General features: G+C 41.0%; 1 protein-coding gene across 1 annotated transcript in view; it reads left to right on the forward strand.

The window, feature by feature from the left end:
* Positions 1 to 17,500, forward strand: part of ptprt (protein tyrosine phosphatase receptor type T) — a gene marked incomplete at both ends in the record, with an annotated part of 155,917 nt that overhangs the window by 12,752 nt on the left and 125,665 nt on the right. Inside the window, 5 exons of the mRNA XM_084063020.1 lie at positions 1,876 to 2,036; positions 4,316 to 4,426; positions 7,576 to 7,657; positions 9,244 to 9,359; positions 11,684 to 11,858. Coding sequence (XP_083919146.1) covers positions 1,876 to 2,036; positions 4,316 to 4,426; positions 7,576 to 7,657; positions 9,244 to 9,359; positions 11,684 to 11,858 — 645 coding nt within the window. The remainder of the gene's footprint in view (positions 1 to 1,875; positions 2,037 to 4,315; positions 4,427 to 7,575; positions 7,658 to 9,243; positions 9,360 to 11,683; positions 11,859 to 17,500) is intronic.

A 17,500-nucleotide genomic window follows, 5' to 3' on the forward strand; every position in this document is an offset into this window, starting at 1 on the left:
TGTTTTCCCCATACGTACATGACAGGCGAAAAAATGACAAAATTAAAAAATAGATATCATAATGAAACTTCCCTAGTTGATTACTTACATAAAGACAATGATTTATCGTATTACAAGTTTTCTGAAATTGTATATTTAAATATGCAAATTAGGCATTTATTCCATTAGCCAGAGCCCCAAAATTGAGCCAGACATTGAATATTCCCTTGTTAAAAACCTTTGACTCCAACATCTTAACAAAATGAAATAAGAATGTTGACTCTGGCTTTGTCCAATGTTCCAATGTTGATTCTGGAAAGTTATGCAAATTCAGGCATATTTTCCTAATGCCTAATTTGCATATTTAAATATACAATTTCAGAAAACGTGTAATACGATACATCATTGTCTTCATGTAAGTAATCAACTGGGGAAGTTTCATTATGATAACTATTTTTTAAATGTTTTTTTTTTCACCTGTCATGTATGTACGGGAAACATAACAAAATGTGTGATAAATATGAAAAAGCTGCTCCTGTGGAAAGGTTATCATATATTTATATACTTATATTGACCATATAAACAATTTAATATAGGTATGGTTTTGCCCACTCTTTCGATAATGAAATCTTGTCTGGCTCATGGACTATTTGCTCTCCACCCAATTCCTGCTTGTAAAGGAGGGGATCATTATTTCTGTCCGCTAGTTCCATGTTTTATTTCCCTTCATATTTTTCTTGCTTGTTGTGCAACAATTAAATAGTGACTCTGCTACATATCGTTAGCCTCATAGCAAGTCATATTGTTTAAGGTTTTCAGAAAAAAAGAAACGAAAAATCACTATCTGCCTAAGTCATCCAGTTGACTTAGGCAATCATGAAAAACAAACAAATTTTCCCTAAGTTGTTGATCTGCCTTTATTTATGTCTACCTAACTACTCTCCTAACACTGCTGATTCACCCTGCCTTATTGCCTACGTCCTCAGATCAGAATGCTTGTTACATTCAAAAAGCATGTATCTAGCTGCCGGTGTCAATTATGCTATTAGCACAAATAGCTTACTGTAATCTGTGTTATTAGCACAAATAGCTTACTGTCACCTGTGTTATTAGGACAAATAGCTTACTGTCACTGGTGTTATTAGCGCATATAGCTTACTGTCATCTGTGTTATTAGCACAACTATAGCTTACTGTCACCTGTGTTATTAGCATAAATAGCTTACTGTCAACTGTGTTATTTGCAAAAATAGCTTACTGTCATCTGCGCTATTAGCACACATAGCTAACTGTTACCTGTGTCATTAGCACAAATAGCTTACTGTCACCTGTGTTATCAGTACAACTAGCTTAGTGGCATCTGTATTATTAGCACAAATAGCTAACTGTCACCTGTGTCTTTAGCATACATAGCTTACTGTCATCTGTGTTATTAGCAGAAATAGCTAACTGTCACCTGTGTCATTAGCACAAATTGCTTACTGTTACCTGTGTTATTAATACAAATAGTTTACTGTCAACGGTGCTATTAACACAAATAGTTTCTGTACCCGGTGTTATTAGCGCACATAGCTTACTTCCATCTGTGTCATTAGCACAAATAGCTTACTGTCATTTGTGTTATTAGCACAAATAGCTTACTGTCACCTGTGTTATTAGCACAAATAGCTTACTGTCACCTATGTCATTAGCACAAATAGCTTACTGTCACCTGTGTTATTAGTACATATAGCTTACTGTCACCTGTGTCATTAGCACAAATAGCGTACTGTCATCTGTGTTATTAGCACAAATAGCTTACTGTCACCTGTGTCATTATAGCACAAATAGCTTACCGTCATCTGTGCACAAATAAAATCATAGCAAATAGCACAAATGTGTGTGTTTGTGTTGCCAGGTTCCTTCATGCTAGTGAACGCTTCAGGCAGAGCATCAGGGCAGAAGGCTCATCTCCTCATGCCCACGCTGAAGGAGAACGACACGCACTGCGTCGACTTCCTCTACAGCCTGTCCAGCCGTGATGGAGCCAGCCCTGGAACGCTCAACGTTTATGTCAAGGTACAGTAAATAGGCTCTATGCACAGCAGGCATATTGGAAAGAAATTGGGCCTCATCTTACTTCCTTCACAGGTGTTACCAATGATACTAATTAAGTCTCTGTTCCATGCTTATATTGTGCATGTTGGCTCACTGGAAACACTCTACTACACCACTGTGGGTCCCAAAGTGTCAAAGGGACCCTCATGGTTCCTTGAGGGGCTTCCAAATGGCCCCTTACAGGTGTGTAACTCTGAGAGTGTAAAAATGGAACCAAATGGACCCATGAAGGAAGTAAGGCCCAATTTCTTTCCAATATGGCTGCTGACTGTGCATAAAGCCTATAAGCAAGTACTATTACTCTCTAGTGCAGTGGTTCTCAAACTGTGGGTCGGGACCCCCAGAGGATTAGCTTAATAATGTGCAACATTGTTTTCTCACTCAACACTAAACAAACCAATATACGATAAAATTGCATACAGGGTAATTGCACATGTCTAAAGTGATAATTTAAGGACTTTTAAGACATTTAAGACAAGTTTTAATAGCTTTAAAATAAAATAAAAGACTACAAACATAACATTTAGACCATTGCTGCACCAAAAGTCATTCATATGGACTGATATTGTCCTAATGAATGTTGGACTCCAACTCTGTGAACCCCTCTTTGCGGAAGTTATTGTAATATTTAAAGTCCTGTTTATTATTGTAGGCCTATATAATAAGTGTCATGAAGCATCAGGGCATTAATTCACACGTTGTGATGCATTGTGAGCTTGGAGATCCATTGTCAGCCCCAATTTGAAACCTCTCGCTCCGCTGCGATTAAAGCTATTGTCAGGCGTCAGCTGTTCTGACAAAACTCCTAACTCCACTTGAGCTGGATTTGGGTAAAGTGGTGATAATATAATGATACATGCAAGCAAGTATCTGACAACCAACTTTGATGAGGCAGTATTGCTTTGTTTTACAAATATAAGGTTTTCTTCATTTCCTGAAAAACTTATATTTAGTTTTTTCATTTCCTGAAAAATGAGCGTTTTGGAGTTAGCTGATTGCAGCCGGACAGCAGAGATATACATATATATGAGGGATGTTCGATATTTTCCAACTCCTGATTTCCGATACCGATATCGACGGATACCGATATATGCAGGCTTTTTCACCAAAAGTCAACTAATTGTCAGGTAACAACATCACATTATCTAATAAAATAAAATAGCTATTATATCAATGTAACATCTAATAAATCTAATATAATACAGTGATGCTGTTGGTTCTCAATAAAGTGAGGACTCTGGTGGTCATTTGAATGAGTCCTACTAATCTTAGATTAGATGTTGGCCTATTTGACAGTGCAGAAGCATAATTGCCTGATGCCTATAACATTAACGAGTGTCAACAAGCGTCAGCTGGACACAGACACACACACCTGCCTCTGCAGTGCTCTAATTAGAAAGTGACTGGGGTCTGTCTCATTTATCTGCAAAAAGCCCTTGAATATGATGGAATATGATTAAAGGTAGGGTAAGTGATATTGGTTAAAACAAAAAGTATTTTGTTAAAAGGTTAAAGCACTATATTCTGATAGGTAATCATTGCTATAGAGTGTTTGTTCAGTAACAGGAGTCTCCCCGTCTCTCCAGCTCTTTAATAAACAGAAAATACATTTTCCAGTAGGTGTCAAAATCTCAGCCAATCAGGAGAAAGTACCAATTTTTAAGCTTCATTTTTATAGTGTTCCAGTTCCAATTTTGCATGCTCATTTCTTAGTGTCATCACTTCCAATTTCACTTGTTCAATCTGTATCCTGATTGAGTTCTCTATCCTGATTGGATAAAATTGGAAATTAAACTGAAACTGAAACGAAATGCATTTTCTGTTTTATAAAGAGTTGGAGAGACAAGGAGACTCCTTTTACTGAACAAACACTCTATAGCAATGAGTACTATCACAATATAGAGCTATTTAACACTTATTTTAACCAAAGAAAATCACTTACCCTACCTTTAAGGATTACTGTGATTATGGTAAGCTCACATTTCATATCACACACACCATACTCTTATTGTAGTGGTTCTCAAAGTGAGGTCCAGGGAGGGACCCTCTGGGTTACTTGAGGGTGTGGTTAAATGTTTTACACTCTCAGAGTTATGGTTGTCCTTGAAATTAAAAAGTTTGAGAGCCACCGACATTGTAATAGTATAGCAGACGTGTAGTCCACATACCAGCTCCGAGAGTGTGATAAAACCGGTTCCGTAAACCTTTCCAAAAATAATCAACAGTAATCCTGTGTCCAGGTGAATGGAGGCTCCCAGGGGAATCCAGTGTGGAACGCATCAAACATAGTGACTGAGGGCTGGGTCAAAGCTGAACTTGCTATCTCCACCTTCTGGCCAAACTCCTACCAGGTAACTCGCATGCACACACACGCATGCACACACGCACGCACGCACGCACGCACGCACGCAAGCACGCACGCACGCACGCACGCACGCACGCACGCACGCACGCACGCACAATTTGCATTGTTCCACGCCCCTTTTCACACCATATAAGGCAACAGGATATGAAATATCCAACTTCAACTTCACCGTGCTGAACAGTGTTGCCATTTCTGCTTATTATAAGCGACTTTGGGCTTATTTTTCTGTGAAGTTCCTTGTAAATTTTGGGAGTTGCGGGTTGTGGTTTTTTAGCCTTGTTTTTATAGTGTATTTGCTTATTTGGGGAATTTTTCAAAGTATGTGTTGTGAGCAAAATTGACCGACATAAATAGATTTATAGTAGGGGGTGCTAACCACAAAAAATGGCCAAATCGTTACGCGGCGGATAAAAGCATGAAATTTGATACAGATGTCCCTTGGGTCATCCTAAAACATCCTAGAAGGGGTGCCCAAAAAAATCTTAAACAGGAAGTGAGTTATGGACAAAATTCAAAATGGCCACCTAAACTGTTGACCGTTGACTCAAAAGACACCAAAAGAATCTCCAAAAAGCATAAAATTTGGCACATATGTCCCTTGGGTCATCCTAAGACATCCTAGAAGGGGTGCCCAAAGGAATCTGAAACAGGAAGTGAGTTATTGACGAAATTGAAAATGGCCGCCTAGTGTTGTCGATTGACTCAAAAGACAACTAAAGAATCTCATAAAAGCATAAAATTTGGCACACATGTCCCTTTGGTCATCCTAAGACATCCTAGAAGGGGTGCCCAAAAAAATCTTAAACAGGAAGTGAGTTATTGACAAAATTGAAAATGGCCGCCTACAGTGTTGTCGATTGACTCAACAGACAACTAAAGAATCTCATAAAAGCATACATTTTGGCACACATGTCCCTTTGGTCATCCTAAGACATCCTAGAAGGGGTGCCCAAAAAAATCTTAAACAGGAAGTGAGTTATTGACAAAATTGAAAATGGCCGCCTACAGTGTTGTCGATTGACTCAACAGACAACTAAAGAATCTCATAAAAGCATACATTTTGGCATACATGTCCCTTGGGTCATCCTAAGACATCCTAGAAGGGGTGCCTGAAATGATCTGAAACAGGAAGTGAGTTATTGACTAAATTGAAAATGGCCGTGTACAGTGTTGACAGATGATGCAAAAGACACTCATAAAAAAATAATCTCATAAAAGCATGACATTTGGTACAAATGTCCCTTGGGTGATCTGAATGCTTCTTAAGGGGTGCCAAAAAAAAGTTTTAATAGTCTCTCAATGGAAAACACTCCTCCCCCACGGGCTGCACTGCTACAACATTCAAATCAAGCAGTTTGCCAATCTGTCATTTGGTCCAGAAACCTGAAAGCTATGCAATCTCTACCATCTCCTGACAAATATGGATGGATTAAAGTCGCTGATTCGTGGACACCTTTATGGACACTCTTGCCAGAGGCTGCCAAAGTTTGTAGAGAACTCAAGTGTGGCTGCAAAGCTGAGCCCTTCTGTTCGAGAAAGTGTAGATGCCGGGATGCTGGGTTACCTTGCAGAGCATTATGCCAATGTGATGGTAATTGCGAAATGGCACACATGAATACATTACTAAACACTAATCACAAAAAAACAGTAATGATCAAGAAGAAAATACATGAGAAGATTGTATGTAAAGAAGATTGAGTGTAAAACCAGCAGGAAGATGTAGAGTGCAAAATAAATAAGATGCAGAGAGTAAAATAAGAATAAGCAGAGTAAGATAAGATGCAGAGTAAAGAATAAATAAGAATATGCAGAGAGTTAGATAAATAAAGAAGATTCAAAGAGTAAAATAAAAAAATAATGCAGAAAGTAAAATAAATAAGATGATGTAGAAATTAAAACAGAAGGTAGACTACAAAATACGGCAGGTTATGCACTGCATAACGTGTCGTATTGAGTCTGCATAATATGCAGACTGCCGTGGTCAACTGTTTAAACAGCCATTTAGAATTTCTTCAACATGGTCCCTTCCTAGAAAGTTTAATAAACAAGCAAACAAACAAATAAATAACCCCTTCTAGGATATATTAAGAAGCACTCAATTTACGTACCAAATGGTACACTTTTATGACGTCCCTTTATGTTTTCTTTTGTGTCAACTGCTTTAGGCAGTCACTTCCTGTTTAAAACCTCTTTGGGCACCCCTTGTAGGATGCATTCAGATCACCCAAGGGACATTTGTACCACATTTCATGCTTTTATGAGATTCTTTAGGTATCTTGCATCATCTTTCACACTGTAGGCGGCCATTTTCAATTTAGTCAATAACTCACTTCCTGTTTCAGATTATTTTGAGCACCCCTTCTAGGATGTGTTAGGATGACCCAAGGGACATACTGTATGTGCCAAATTGTATGCTTTTTGGAGATTCTATAGGCTTTTTGAGCCAATCGCCAACACTGTAGGCGGCCATTTTCAATTTTGTCAATAACTCACTTCCTGTTGAAGACTTTTTTGGGCACCCCTTCTAGGATGTCTTAGGATGACCCAAGGGACATGTGTGCCAAATTTTATGCTTTTTGGAGATTCTTTAGTTGTCTTTTGAGTCAATCGACAACACTAGGCGGTCATTTTCAATTTGGTCAATAACTCACTTCCTGTTTCAGATTTTCTTAGGCACCCCTTCTACGATGTCTTAGGATGACCCAAGGGACATGTGTGCCAAATTTTATGCTTTTTGGAGATTCTTTTGGTGCCTTTTGAGTCAACGGTCAACAGTTTAGGTGGCCATTTTGGATTTTGTCCATAACTCACTTCCTGTTTAAGATTTTTTTGGGCACCCCTTCTAGGATGTTTTAGGATGACCCAAGGGACATCTGTATCAAATTTCATGCTTTTATCCGCCGCGTAACGATTTTTCACTTAGCACCCCCTACTATTATGAATCTATGAACTACTAATGTGGGAAGGTGCTAAATTCCTTTACGTTCAAAATATGGGCGTAAACAGCTTGTTTTATAACCCTGAGCATGCTTCTTCTTCTTCTTCTTCTTCTTCTTCTTCTTCTACTTCTTCCTCTCTCTCTCTCTCTCTCTCTCTCTCTCTCTCTCTCTCTCTCTCTCTCTCGCTCTCTCTCAGGTCATATTTGAAGCTGTTTCAGCTCAAGGTCATCCAGGGTTCATCGCCATCGATGACATACGAGTTCTGGCCCACCCCTGTAGTAAGTACACACTGTAGTGTGTGTGTGTGTGTGTGTGTGTGTGTGTGTGTGTGTGTGTGTGTGTGTGTGTCTGTGTGTCAGTGTGTGTATGTGAGAGCGTGTGCGTGTGGACATGTGTGTTTATCCTAATATGTAACAAGGCTGCAACCCTGCTGAGCATCATCTGTCTTCACTCACACAGACACACACACACACACACACACACACACACACACACACACACACACACACACACACACACACACACACACACACACACACACACACACACACACACAGATGCGATCAGATGGGAGGCTAGCAGACAGATTGTTGGATGAGAGATGAATTATTATTACAAAACATATACTTTGGCTATTTGAAAATAGCTGATCTACTGTAGATTTTTGCACATCTACCTTACAATTTGAATCTACAGTCATGCGCGAGAATGTTTGTACGCGACGACCAGTGTCCGCGCTGTGCACTGCGCATGCGTAGACGCACTTTCCCTAACCAATTACACGCCACTTCACGCTTACAACTCCTGGACATGGCAACCCCGGCAACCCCGCCCCCCATCCAAATACTGTCTGTCTGACTCTTTGGGAGGGTTGAATGCAGCGAACGCCGTCTCGCTGGGCTGAGCGGGCTGCTTCATCAATCTGTGCCGCACATTCTGGTCCTGCAAGAGCCTGTGTCAATAGATAGATAGATGAACGGGTGAAATGTGTCCGTCTCTCAGTTTGCTTTCGTTTTCGGTTTGCGTCTCGAAACAAACACTGCTGTTGCTCTCGCTTTTGGTTTGCGTGTCGAAAACGTCTACAGCCCACTACACGAGAGCCTCGCGCCAGCGACTAGACGGAAGGGTCGCGTAGCGACCCGCACCTCTAGTTTTATATATTTTGAAAACGTGTGAAATGGGACATTTTATGCATAATGAGTATTTTCACTTTTGGTACTTTAAGTACTTTAAGTAATGTGAGTACTTCTTCCATTACTGGTCGCATTTAAGTCTCACACGCAGCGACTTCAGACTCCAGATTTGTGACTTGTGAACAATCTTTATGTTATCTTTAAGTTGGTGCATTAACATTAAGGATCAGGGAGTGGTGCATCCGGCTTTGTCCAGCGTCTATACGAACACACTTGGCTCTTTACGCACTCTTACGGGCTGAGGGGCGGAGCCTGTCAGCAGGGAGTGTTGGGCGGGAGGAGTAAGGACGAAGGCTCTACGTCCTCCCGGTGGGGGCTCCTCACTGGCAGTTGAGTCGGTAGGATACAAAAGCTGTGACAACACACAGCAATGTGTGCGGGGAGGAATTAATTGGCATAATGACTAAATTGGGAGGGAAAAACAGGGAGAGAACTTAAAAAGTGTTTGTGGCCAAACCTCTAATTTGCTCATGGAACTATTTTACCATTTATCATTCTGAAGTACTGCTTTCTGTTTCCTGTATTTGTGTGTGTGTTTGTGTGTGTGTGTGTGTGTGTGTGTGTGTGTGTGTGTGTGTGTGTGTGTGTGTGTGTGTGTGTGTGTGTGTGTGTGTGTGTGTGTGTGTGTGTGTGTGTGTGTGTGTGTGTGTGTGTGTGTGTGTGTGTGACAGGGAAAGCGCCTCACTTCCTGCGGCTACAGAACGTGGAAGTGAACGTGGGACAGAACGCTACGTTCCAGTGCACCGCCGGAGGGAAATGGTCCCAACATGATAAACTATGGCTGCAGGTAAGATGAGATGAGATGAGATGAGATGAGATGAGATGAGATGACGTAACGTAACGTAACGTAACGTAACGTAACGTAACGTAACGTAACGTAACGTAACGTAACGTAACGTAACGTAACGTAACGTAACGTAACGTAAGATATTTTTAACAGCAGATCAAACTTTAGTGATGTGGTTTTGTTTACCATTATAATTTTTCCAAAACTGTTTTCATCAAATGTAAAAAAAAAAAGGACAATACAGACACCACCACCACACACACACACACACACACACACACACACACACACACACACACACACACACACACACACACACACACATAGAAACAAGCTCTGCCTTGATTAGAACTTGTACTGTTTCACCCCAATAACTCCATCTCTGCTGTTACTGCGCGTGCGTGCGTGCGTGCGTGCGTGCGTGCGTGCGTGCGTGCGTGCGTGCGTGCGAACAAAGCATAAGCGTATAAGCGGGTTGGAGCTATGCCTGATTTATACTGAGGTGATTTATACCGAAAACAGCTGATCTATGATTTAGGGATCGGCCAATTGTTGGGATTAGAGTAAAAAATGCTAAAAAGTAAATAAAATTAAAAAATAAATCAAATATAATTCATACAATCAACATCTTAAGATGTTGATGTCCTCACAAGTATAGTAATATAAATGTGTGTGCGTGCATGCGTGCGGTCAGAAGAGACATGCTGCCGTAGATTAGATCAGGGAATAGTTTTCTACCCAACGTTTTTTTTCACAGAGACCGGAGGAGTCTCAGCAGAACCTCCCAAGCCTTCATTTAACAAAGATAACAAAGCAAAGCCTTCCCGCCTCATACCTTTAATGAGACAAGGAAAAACTCCAGATCAATCACAAACACAGACCTCACTCCAAGGTGGACAGGTGTACAATAATAAATCATAAACATAAGTGTTTTACTTAAGTAAAAGTATCAATACTGCAATGTTTAGAAGTACTCTGTCAAAATGTACTTGGGTAAAAGTACAGAAGTATTAGTATCAAAATGTACTTAAAGTACCAAAAGTAAAAGTACTGAAATGTTTGAAAATAGCAGATCTACAAGCTTCTATTTTCAAATAGACTAGGAATAAAATAGGACTAAAGTGGTTAATGTATGTTTTGTAATGTAATAATTATCTGCAAAGTAACTAGTAACTAAAGTTTTCAAATACATGTTGTGGAGTAAAAGTACAATATTTGGATCCAAGAGTGGAGTAGAAGTAAAAGTATTGGAAAGTGGAAATACTCAAGTAAATACCTCAAAATTGTACTTAAGTGCAGTACTTAAGTAAATGTACTTAGTTACTTTCCGTGTTGTGACCTTGTATATCTGCTATTTTCAAACATTTTAGTATTTTCACTTTTGGTACTTTAAGTACATTTTGATGCCAATACTTTTGTATTTTTACTCAAGTAAATGTTTTATTCTGGACTTTTATTTGTAACAGAGTATTTCTATATTGCAGTATTGATACTTTTACTTAAGTAAATAATTTGAGTACTTTTTCCACCACTGCTGATGTGCAGTTCTGCACAGAACTCATTACACACAAACGTTACAGAGTACTAAAACCCTGTCACGCCTACGTTGGACTGGAGGAGACAATCACAATTCGGCCAAGCAGCAAGGAAGCGCTGCTGGATGTGAAGCTGATAAGGAAGTCAATGAAAACGCTGCAGTTCTGATTTAATGGCCTCGAGGGTGTCGCTATTTCCCCCCTGCTGGTTGCAGAAAAATCACCACGCCATTGATTACAATAGGGTTTGACCCGACTTTACACTTGATTGTATTACCTTAGTAAAAGTTGTCATGAATACTCGTTTTAGTTGTTTTTTTTAATACATTTCAATTTAGTCATAGGCACATTTTAGGCATCTGAAATTATTTAGATTTAGTCTAGTTTTAGGTGACTAAATCTACAGTTGATTTAGTCCACTGTATGTATTTTTGGCAGTCCTTGATAGCTGCCTGATATTACTTACATACTACTGTATGTAAAAAGAAAAAGCCGATTTACAAGCTCACAACAACTTTTCTTAGTTCCACTGGATCTCTTCTCCACTAGTCCCTTCCTAACATTTGAGACTAGTTTATATTTGTTGATAAAATTGTCAATACATTTAGTCATATAGTTTTAGTCAGCATAGCTTAGTTGAGCCAACATGCACAATATCAGCACCCTGACTCTGTTTGACCAGAATGGAACGGAGCCTTCATTAGTATCATGGTAACACCTGTGAATGTCTTCATAATATGGCTGCTGTGAATATAGCCTATTCTCTCCTGTACATCTTGTCCTCTTCAGCAATGGGACGGTAAGGACACGGCTCTCATGGTAACCAGGGTGGTCAACCATCGGCGTTTCTCGGCGACGGTGAGCGTAGGCGACACGTCGACGCGCAGCAACAGTCGCTATCGCTGTGTCATCCGATCCGACGGGGGCTCAGGGGTCTCCAACTACGCTGACCTCAACGTTAAAGGTACACTACACCTATTTATACTCTGTTTTTAAACGTACACTATGCCTAATTATACTCTTTACTTTGTTTTTAAAGTAAACTACACCTATTCATGAAGGTACATTACACATATTAAACTCTACAGGTACACTACACCTATTTGTACTCTATACTCTGTTCTTAAAGGTACTCTACACCTATTCATACTCTGTTTTTAAAGGTAGACTACAACCTATTGTCGCTGTCGGGAAGAAACCTCTTAACTCCATATTCTAACGTTTTTTCCCCATAAATTAACGTATACTTGATCATACTACAGCGTCACACAAAACCACCAAAAGTAGCAGATCTGCTTTGTGCTGTGTTTCGAGCTTGTAGATCTGGTACTGTTTTTAAAGGTACACTACCCCTACAGTATAGTAGTACAGGGCGCGGGGGATCTTTGTGTGATAGGAACTTTGTTTTTCTTCATATTTTACATACCATTTGAACTAGCATCCCTATTCTGAGGGGAGCACTAGCCGAAAATAGCTGATCTACAAACTCACATCCACGGCAAAGAGGTTTGGTGTAGAGGGGGGGAAAAAAGACCAGACCAAGTACAGAGTCAAAGGTGAAGTTTACTAAGTATTGAGGGTTTAAGTGGCTGAATGTCTGAACATATCAGCTCCCAGTACAACAGTATCAGACTGGTTGTATACTGGTCAGCAACAGTGTGATTGTGAAGAAAAAAAAACATTTGTGCACAGTGCTCGTACCCTACCATTATGTGTGTGTGTGTGTGTGTGTGTGTGTGTGTGTGTGTGTGTGTGTGTGTGTGTGTGTGTGTGTGTGTGTGAGAGTGTGAGTGTGAGTGTGAGTGTGAGTGTGAGTGTGTGTGTGTGTGTGTGTGTGTGTGTGTGTGTGTGTGTGTGTGTGTGTGTGTGTGTGTGTGTGTGTGTGTGGCATTCCAGATAGCAGCAGGAACCAAGATCTAATTTCCCAGTGGTTGTAGAATTCACTCTTTCTTTACCACCCCCCATCTCCCCCTCTCTCTCTCTCTCTCTCTCTCTCTCTCTCTCTCTCTCTCTCTCTCTCTCCCTCTCCCTCTCCCTCTCCCTCTCTCTCTCTCTCTCTCTCCCTCTCCCTCTCCCTCTCTCTCTCTCTCTCTCTCTCTCTCTCTCTCTCTCTCTCTCCTCTCTCTCTCTCTCTCTCTCTCTCTCTCTCTCTCTCTCTCTCTCTCTCTCTCTCTCTCTCTCTCTCTCCCCCTCTCTCTCCCCCTCTCTCGCTCTCTGTCTTTGTTCTTTATGTTGTGAATGTTTTGATTAAACTATTCTTTGTGCTCAGACACTGGAAACAAGTGTGTGTGTGTGTGTGTGTGTGTGTGTGTGTGTGTGTGTGTGTGTGTGTGTGTGTGTGTGTGTGTGTGTGTGTGTGTGTGTGTGTGTGTGTGTGTGTGTGTGTGTGTGTGTGTGTGTGTGTGTGGGTCAGTCACCCACACGCCCACGCACACCCACACCCACACCCACACACACACACACACACACACACACACACACACACACACACACACACACACACACACACACACACACACACACACACACACTGAGTGCACAAAGGACAAAAGAAAGAAACAAAGAAAAGAAAAGAAAGCGACAGAATGGAAAGAATACAGAAGGAAAGAAGAGAAGAAACAGGGGCGCAGAGGACAATTTTGAACTGAGGGGGAGCGATTTCAGATAGGGGTCCGCGGCCAAATGCATATCAATTGAGGAGTCCTTGGCACGAAAAAGTGTGAGGACCTCACCGGCCTCAGGTCTTTATGGGTTAAAACAATCAATCTGTTCAGAGAAGATGGCAGGCAGCTTATTGTAACCCTTCAGACTGCAGGCTGTTTGTTTATCACAGGCACAAGGCTAATATTTGACCAACAGTTATAGCCTGCAGAGCCAGGACCAGTGGTGGACTGGCCTTTTGACACAGCGGGCATTATGCCCGGTGGGCGCCGACTGGTTACCGCTGGTAGTTACGGTAATCGGCTTCGTCCCACCTTTGGGGCTGGGCGGCCCAAAAACTAAAGAGAACTCATCTAAATGGCCCACTGGCTTGTCTCTTATCTGAAATGTCCAATCCTTGAGTAGCACCGAGCCCACAGAGCAGACAGACATCACACTACCCAGCTGGCTTGTCGATCAGCTGAATCACAGGCTACAGTGGCCTGGAGGTCTGTGAGCAGAGAGAGAGAGAAAGTGGGGTAGCTTAACAAGATTACCGAAACAAAGCGGATAAAAGTGCCACATTTTTTATGAGGCTTCTTTAGGACCTATTGATGGATTCTAGCCTTGGGTACCAAACTTTAATTTGAAAATTATCCATACAATTATCCATATCAATATCCATTAAAAGAAATACAGGCCGATTCACTTTTAGGCCTATAACTCTTGAACCGTAGGTCATAGCATCAACAATCTTTTTTCCCTGGACTCCTTGGATCATGATGCAACTTCCCATATAGGTCCCGCCCCTTTTCCGATTTCAAGATTTTCCGCCATTGTGCGTTATCTTCAAAACACATATTTTGCTATTAGTCCTACAAATTTGGTCCAAAACTCACACAAATCGGCCACAAATCATGAACACAGCGTCCTATCTGTCCCAAATTCGTAGTATTGAGGGGCCACTAATAAACGCAGAGCCAAAGCGATTTTACTTCCACCTATAGGGGGCACAACAAATTCTACAAATATCACTGTTTTTGCGCCAAATTAAGTAAAAATGGTCTTGTGAGTCAAACATTTGCAATTGCAAAGTGGTGAACAGCATTTGATCAGCTCTCTGCATGCTCTGGAGACTTCTGGAATTGTCATCCAAACTGGCACCCATGCCTCCGATTCCTTGGTCCATCCATACTCATGTGGGGAAGGAATAACTTGTTCTGTTTGTAGGCTGGTCGCCCAGATGCCTGCTTGATACACTGACCGCTTAACATGTTGAAGTACTTTTGGGTGGGTGGAAGTTTCTCCATCAATCTATTCCCATGACAGAAGAGTTATTTTCTAGTCTTGTTGAAGGAGCTCAAAGGACTGGATTTGTCATACAGGATAACCGTCATTCTCTCAAGCTTCTGGAACTGCTTTGACTGTCAACATTCAGCAGCTGGAAGGGATGTTTGGCCAGACTGACAAGTATCTCTGTGACATCATCATGGGCTTGCCAGGCATGCCAAGCTGACTTCTTACCCTTACTGTGAAAAGCAGATGTTGTGTCACAACCTAACAATGCAAGCAGAGCATGAGATTTTGGCTCCCCCAGAAATGTACTCATGTTGTTGATGTGGTAAAGTCTGTATTTTTTTGCCCATGCCAAAATCCACCCAGATGTCAGCCAAAGGTTGAATCGAAACTAAATCATGGAACAAGCCTGCAAGGATCACTATGACATCAGTGTCAACAGTACGCACTGGGATAGTTTTTACTTCTTGCTCCAGTGCATGCCGTACATGAACCAGAATCCTGGTGTCTGCCTCCTCATGATTGCAACAGGTCATGGTACTACTGGAACCAAAAAAAACGACATAGCTTGCCCTGATGTGGCAGACACAGCTTTTGAGTTCTTTAAGTCAAAATGGCAAACAGCTCCCTCTTATTTGCTGGGTCACGAAGAAAATCCATTCAATTGCCTGGTAGCTTTGTCTGACCTGACACTCTCCTGCGAACACCTTGTTCTCTCTTTGCGCGGGTGGACTCCTTCAAACTATCTGGGATATATGTACAGATGTGCCATTTCAAAACTTCAAATGTCCTGCCATCGCCAAGACAGTAAATTTTCAGGGGATTCCCAGGGCAATAAGAGGGACAAAGAAGGGCATTTAAAATGCTGAAATATTTTGATGATCACTGCTTTTATGATGCTAATTAATTTGAGCAACTGGTCAAGGACCTCTTCAAATCACCTTTCACCTCATAATGAGTCTGACACCTTCTGCAACACACATTCTTTTGTTCTCATGTATATGGATGTCTGTTGAAGGGAAAAACGGGGGTGTGTAGTGACAACTTCTTTTCAGGGGCAAAACAGTGCCTTTTTAAGGGCAGAACAGGGAGGAAAAATGCATTTTCAGTGCCCTTTCAGGGAAAGAACACGTGTGAAGTTTTGAAGTGGCACATCTGTATCCCATACAACATCCAACCGCTTGGTTTCTTGCAGCTGTTTCAGCAGATAATAGGGATGAAAACATCATCTGCATACTCATCAAATGCTTTTTCTTTGAAACCAAATACAGGCAAACAGTATGGAATATCAAAAGCCTGTTGGACGGTCATGACTCACAAGACCATTTGTACTTAAGTTGGTGCAAAAACAGTGACATTTGTAAAAAATGTTGCGCCCCCTATGGGTGGAAGTGAAATCGCATTGGCTCTGAGTTTATTAGTGGCCCCTCAATGATAAACATTTGGGACAGACGCTGTGTTCATGATTTATGCCATTTTTGCCAAACGGACCCTCCCACAAATTGCAGAAGCCAATCGTAGCCAATCCGAAGGTAATACAGTATGAAATACTGTATGAAAAATCTGACTGATAAATCTTGATCACATGACCAAAGACAAAGAGTGTGTGCCGATTTGTGTGAGTTTTGGACCAAATTTGTAGGAGTAATAATAACGAGATAACGCAAAATGGTGGAAAATCTTGATATCGGAAATGGGCGGGACCTATATGGGAAGTTACGTCATGATCCAAGGAGTCCAGGGAAAAACCTTTTTTTTTTTTATGCTATGACCTACGGTTCAAGAGTTATAGGCCAAAAAGTTAATCGGCCTGTTTTTTTAATGGATATTGATACGGATAATTGTAGGATCATTTTCAAAATAAAGTTTGGTACCCAAGGCTAGAATCCATCAGTAGGTCCTAACGAAGCCTCATACAAAAAATGGCGCTTTTATCCGCTTTGTTTCGATAATGTAAAAACATGGGGTTAGGCTACTGGACTTAAGAGAGTAACAGTAGTAGTAGTAGTAGACAGAGTAAAAGGTCTAGTATGTATAGTCTCAATAGTAGACAGAGTAAAAGGTCTAGTATGTATAGTCTCATAGTAGACAGAGTGACACGTCTAGTATTTATAGTCTCAATAGTAGACAGAGTAAAAGGTCTAGTATTTATAGTCTCAATAGTAGACAGAGTAAAAGGTCTAGTATGTATAGTCTCAATAGTAGACAGAGTAAAAGCTCTAGTATTTATAGAGTCTCAATAGTAGACAACGTGAAAGGTCTAGTATTTATAGTCTCTATAGTAGACAGTGAAAAGCACTAATGAAGAAATGCATCGGCCATGCCAAGGCCACTATGAGTTATCCAGAGTTATTCACCGTATCGCACACCAAAAATAGCAGATATACAATTGAGAGCTTGTAGATCTGTTATTTTAGGAAGTATAAAGGCTTCCTTGAATCGAGGCTTTTAGTGAGGCGATAAATCACATAACGCCCTAAACCTCCTGGAGAACTACACATGCACGGACACACGCACGCTATATAATCTGCAGCCAACCCACCTCATGTTATTGAAAAGCTTTCCTACCCGTGAATTACACAGCCCTGTGTGTGTGTGTGTGTGTGTGTGTGTGTGTGTGTGTGTGTGTGTGTGTGTGTGTGTGTGTGTGTGTGTGTGTGTGTGTGTGTG

The sequence above is a fragment of the Gymnoscopelus microlampas genome (genome assembly GCF_963454915.1).
Source record: "Gymnoscopelus microlampas genome assembly, chromosome: 7".
Taxonomy (NCBI): Eukaryota; Metazoa; Chordata; class Actinopteri; order Myctophiformes; family Myctophidae; genus Gymnoscopelus; species Gymnoscopelus microlampas.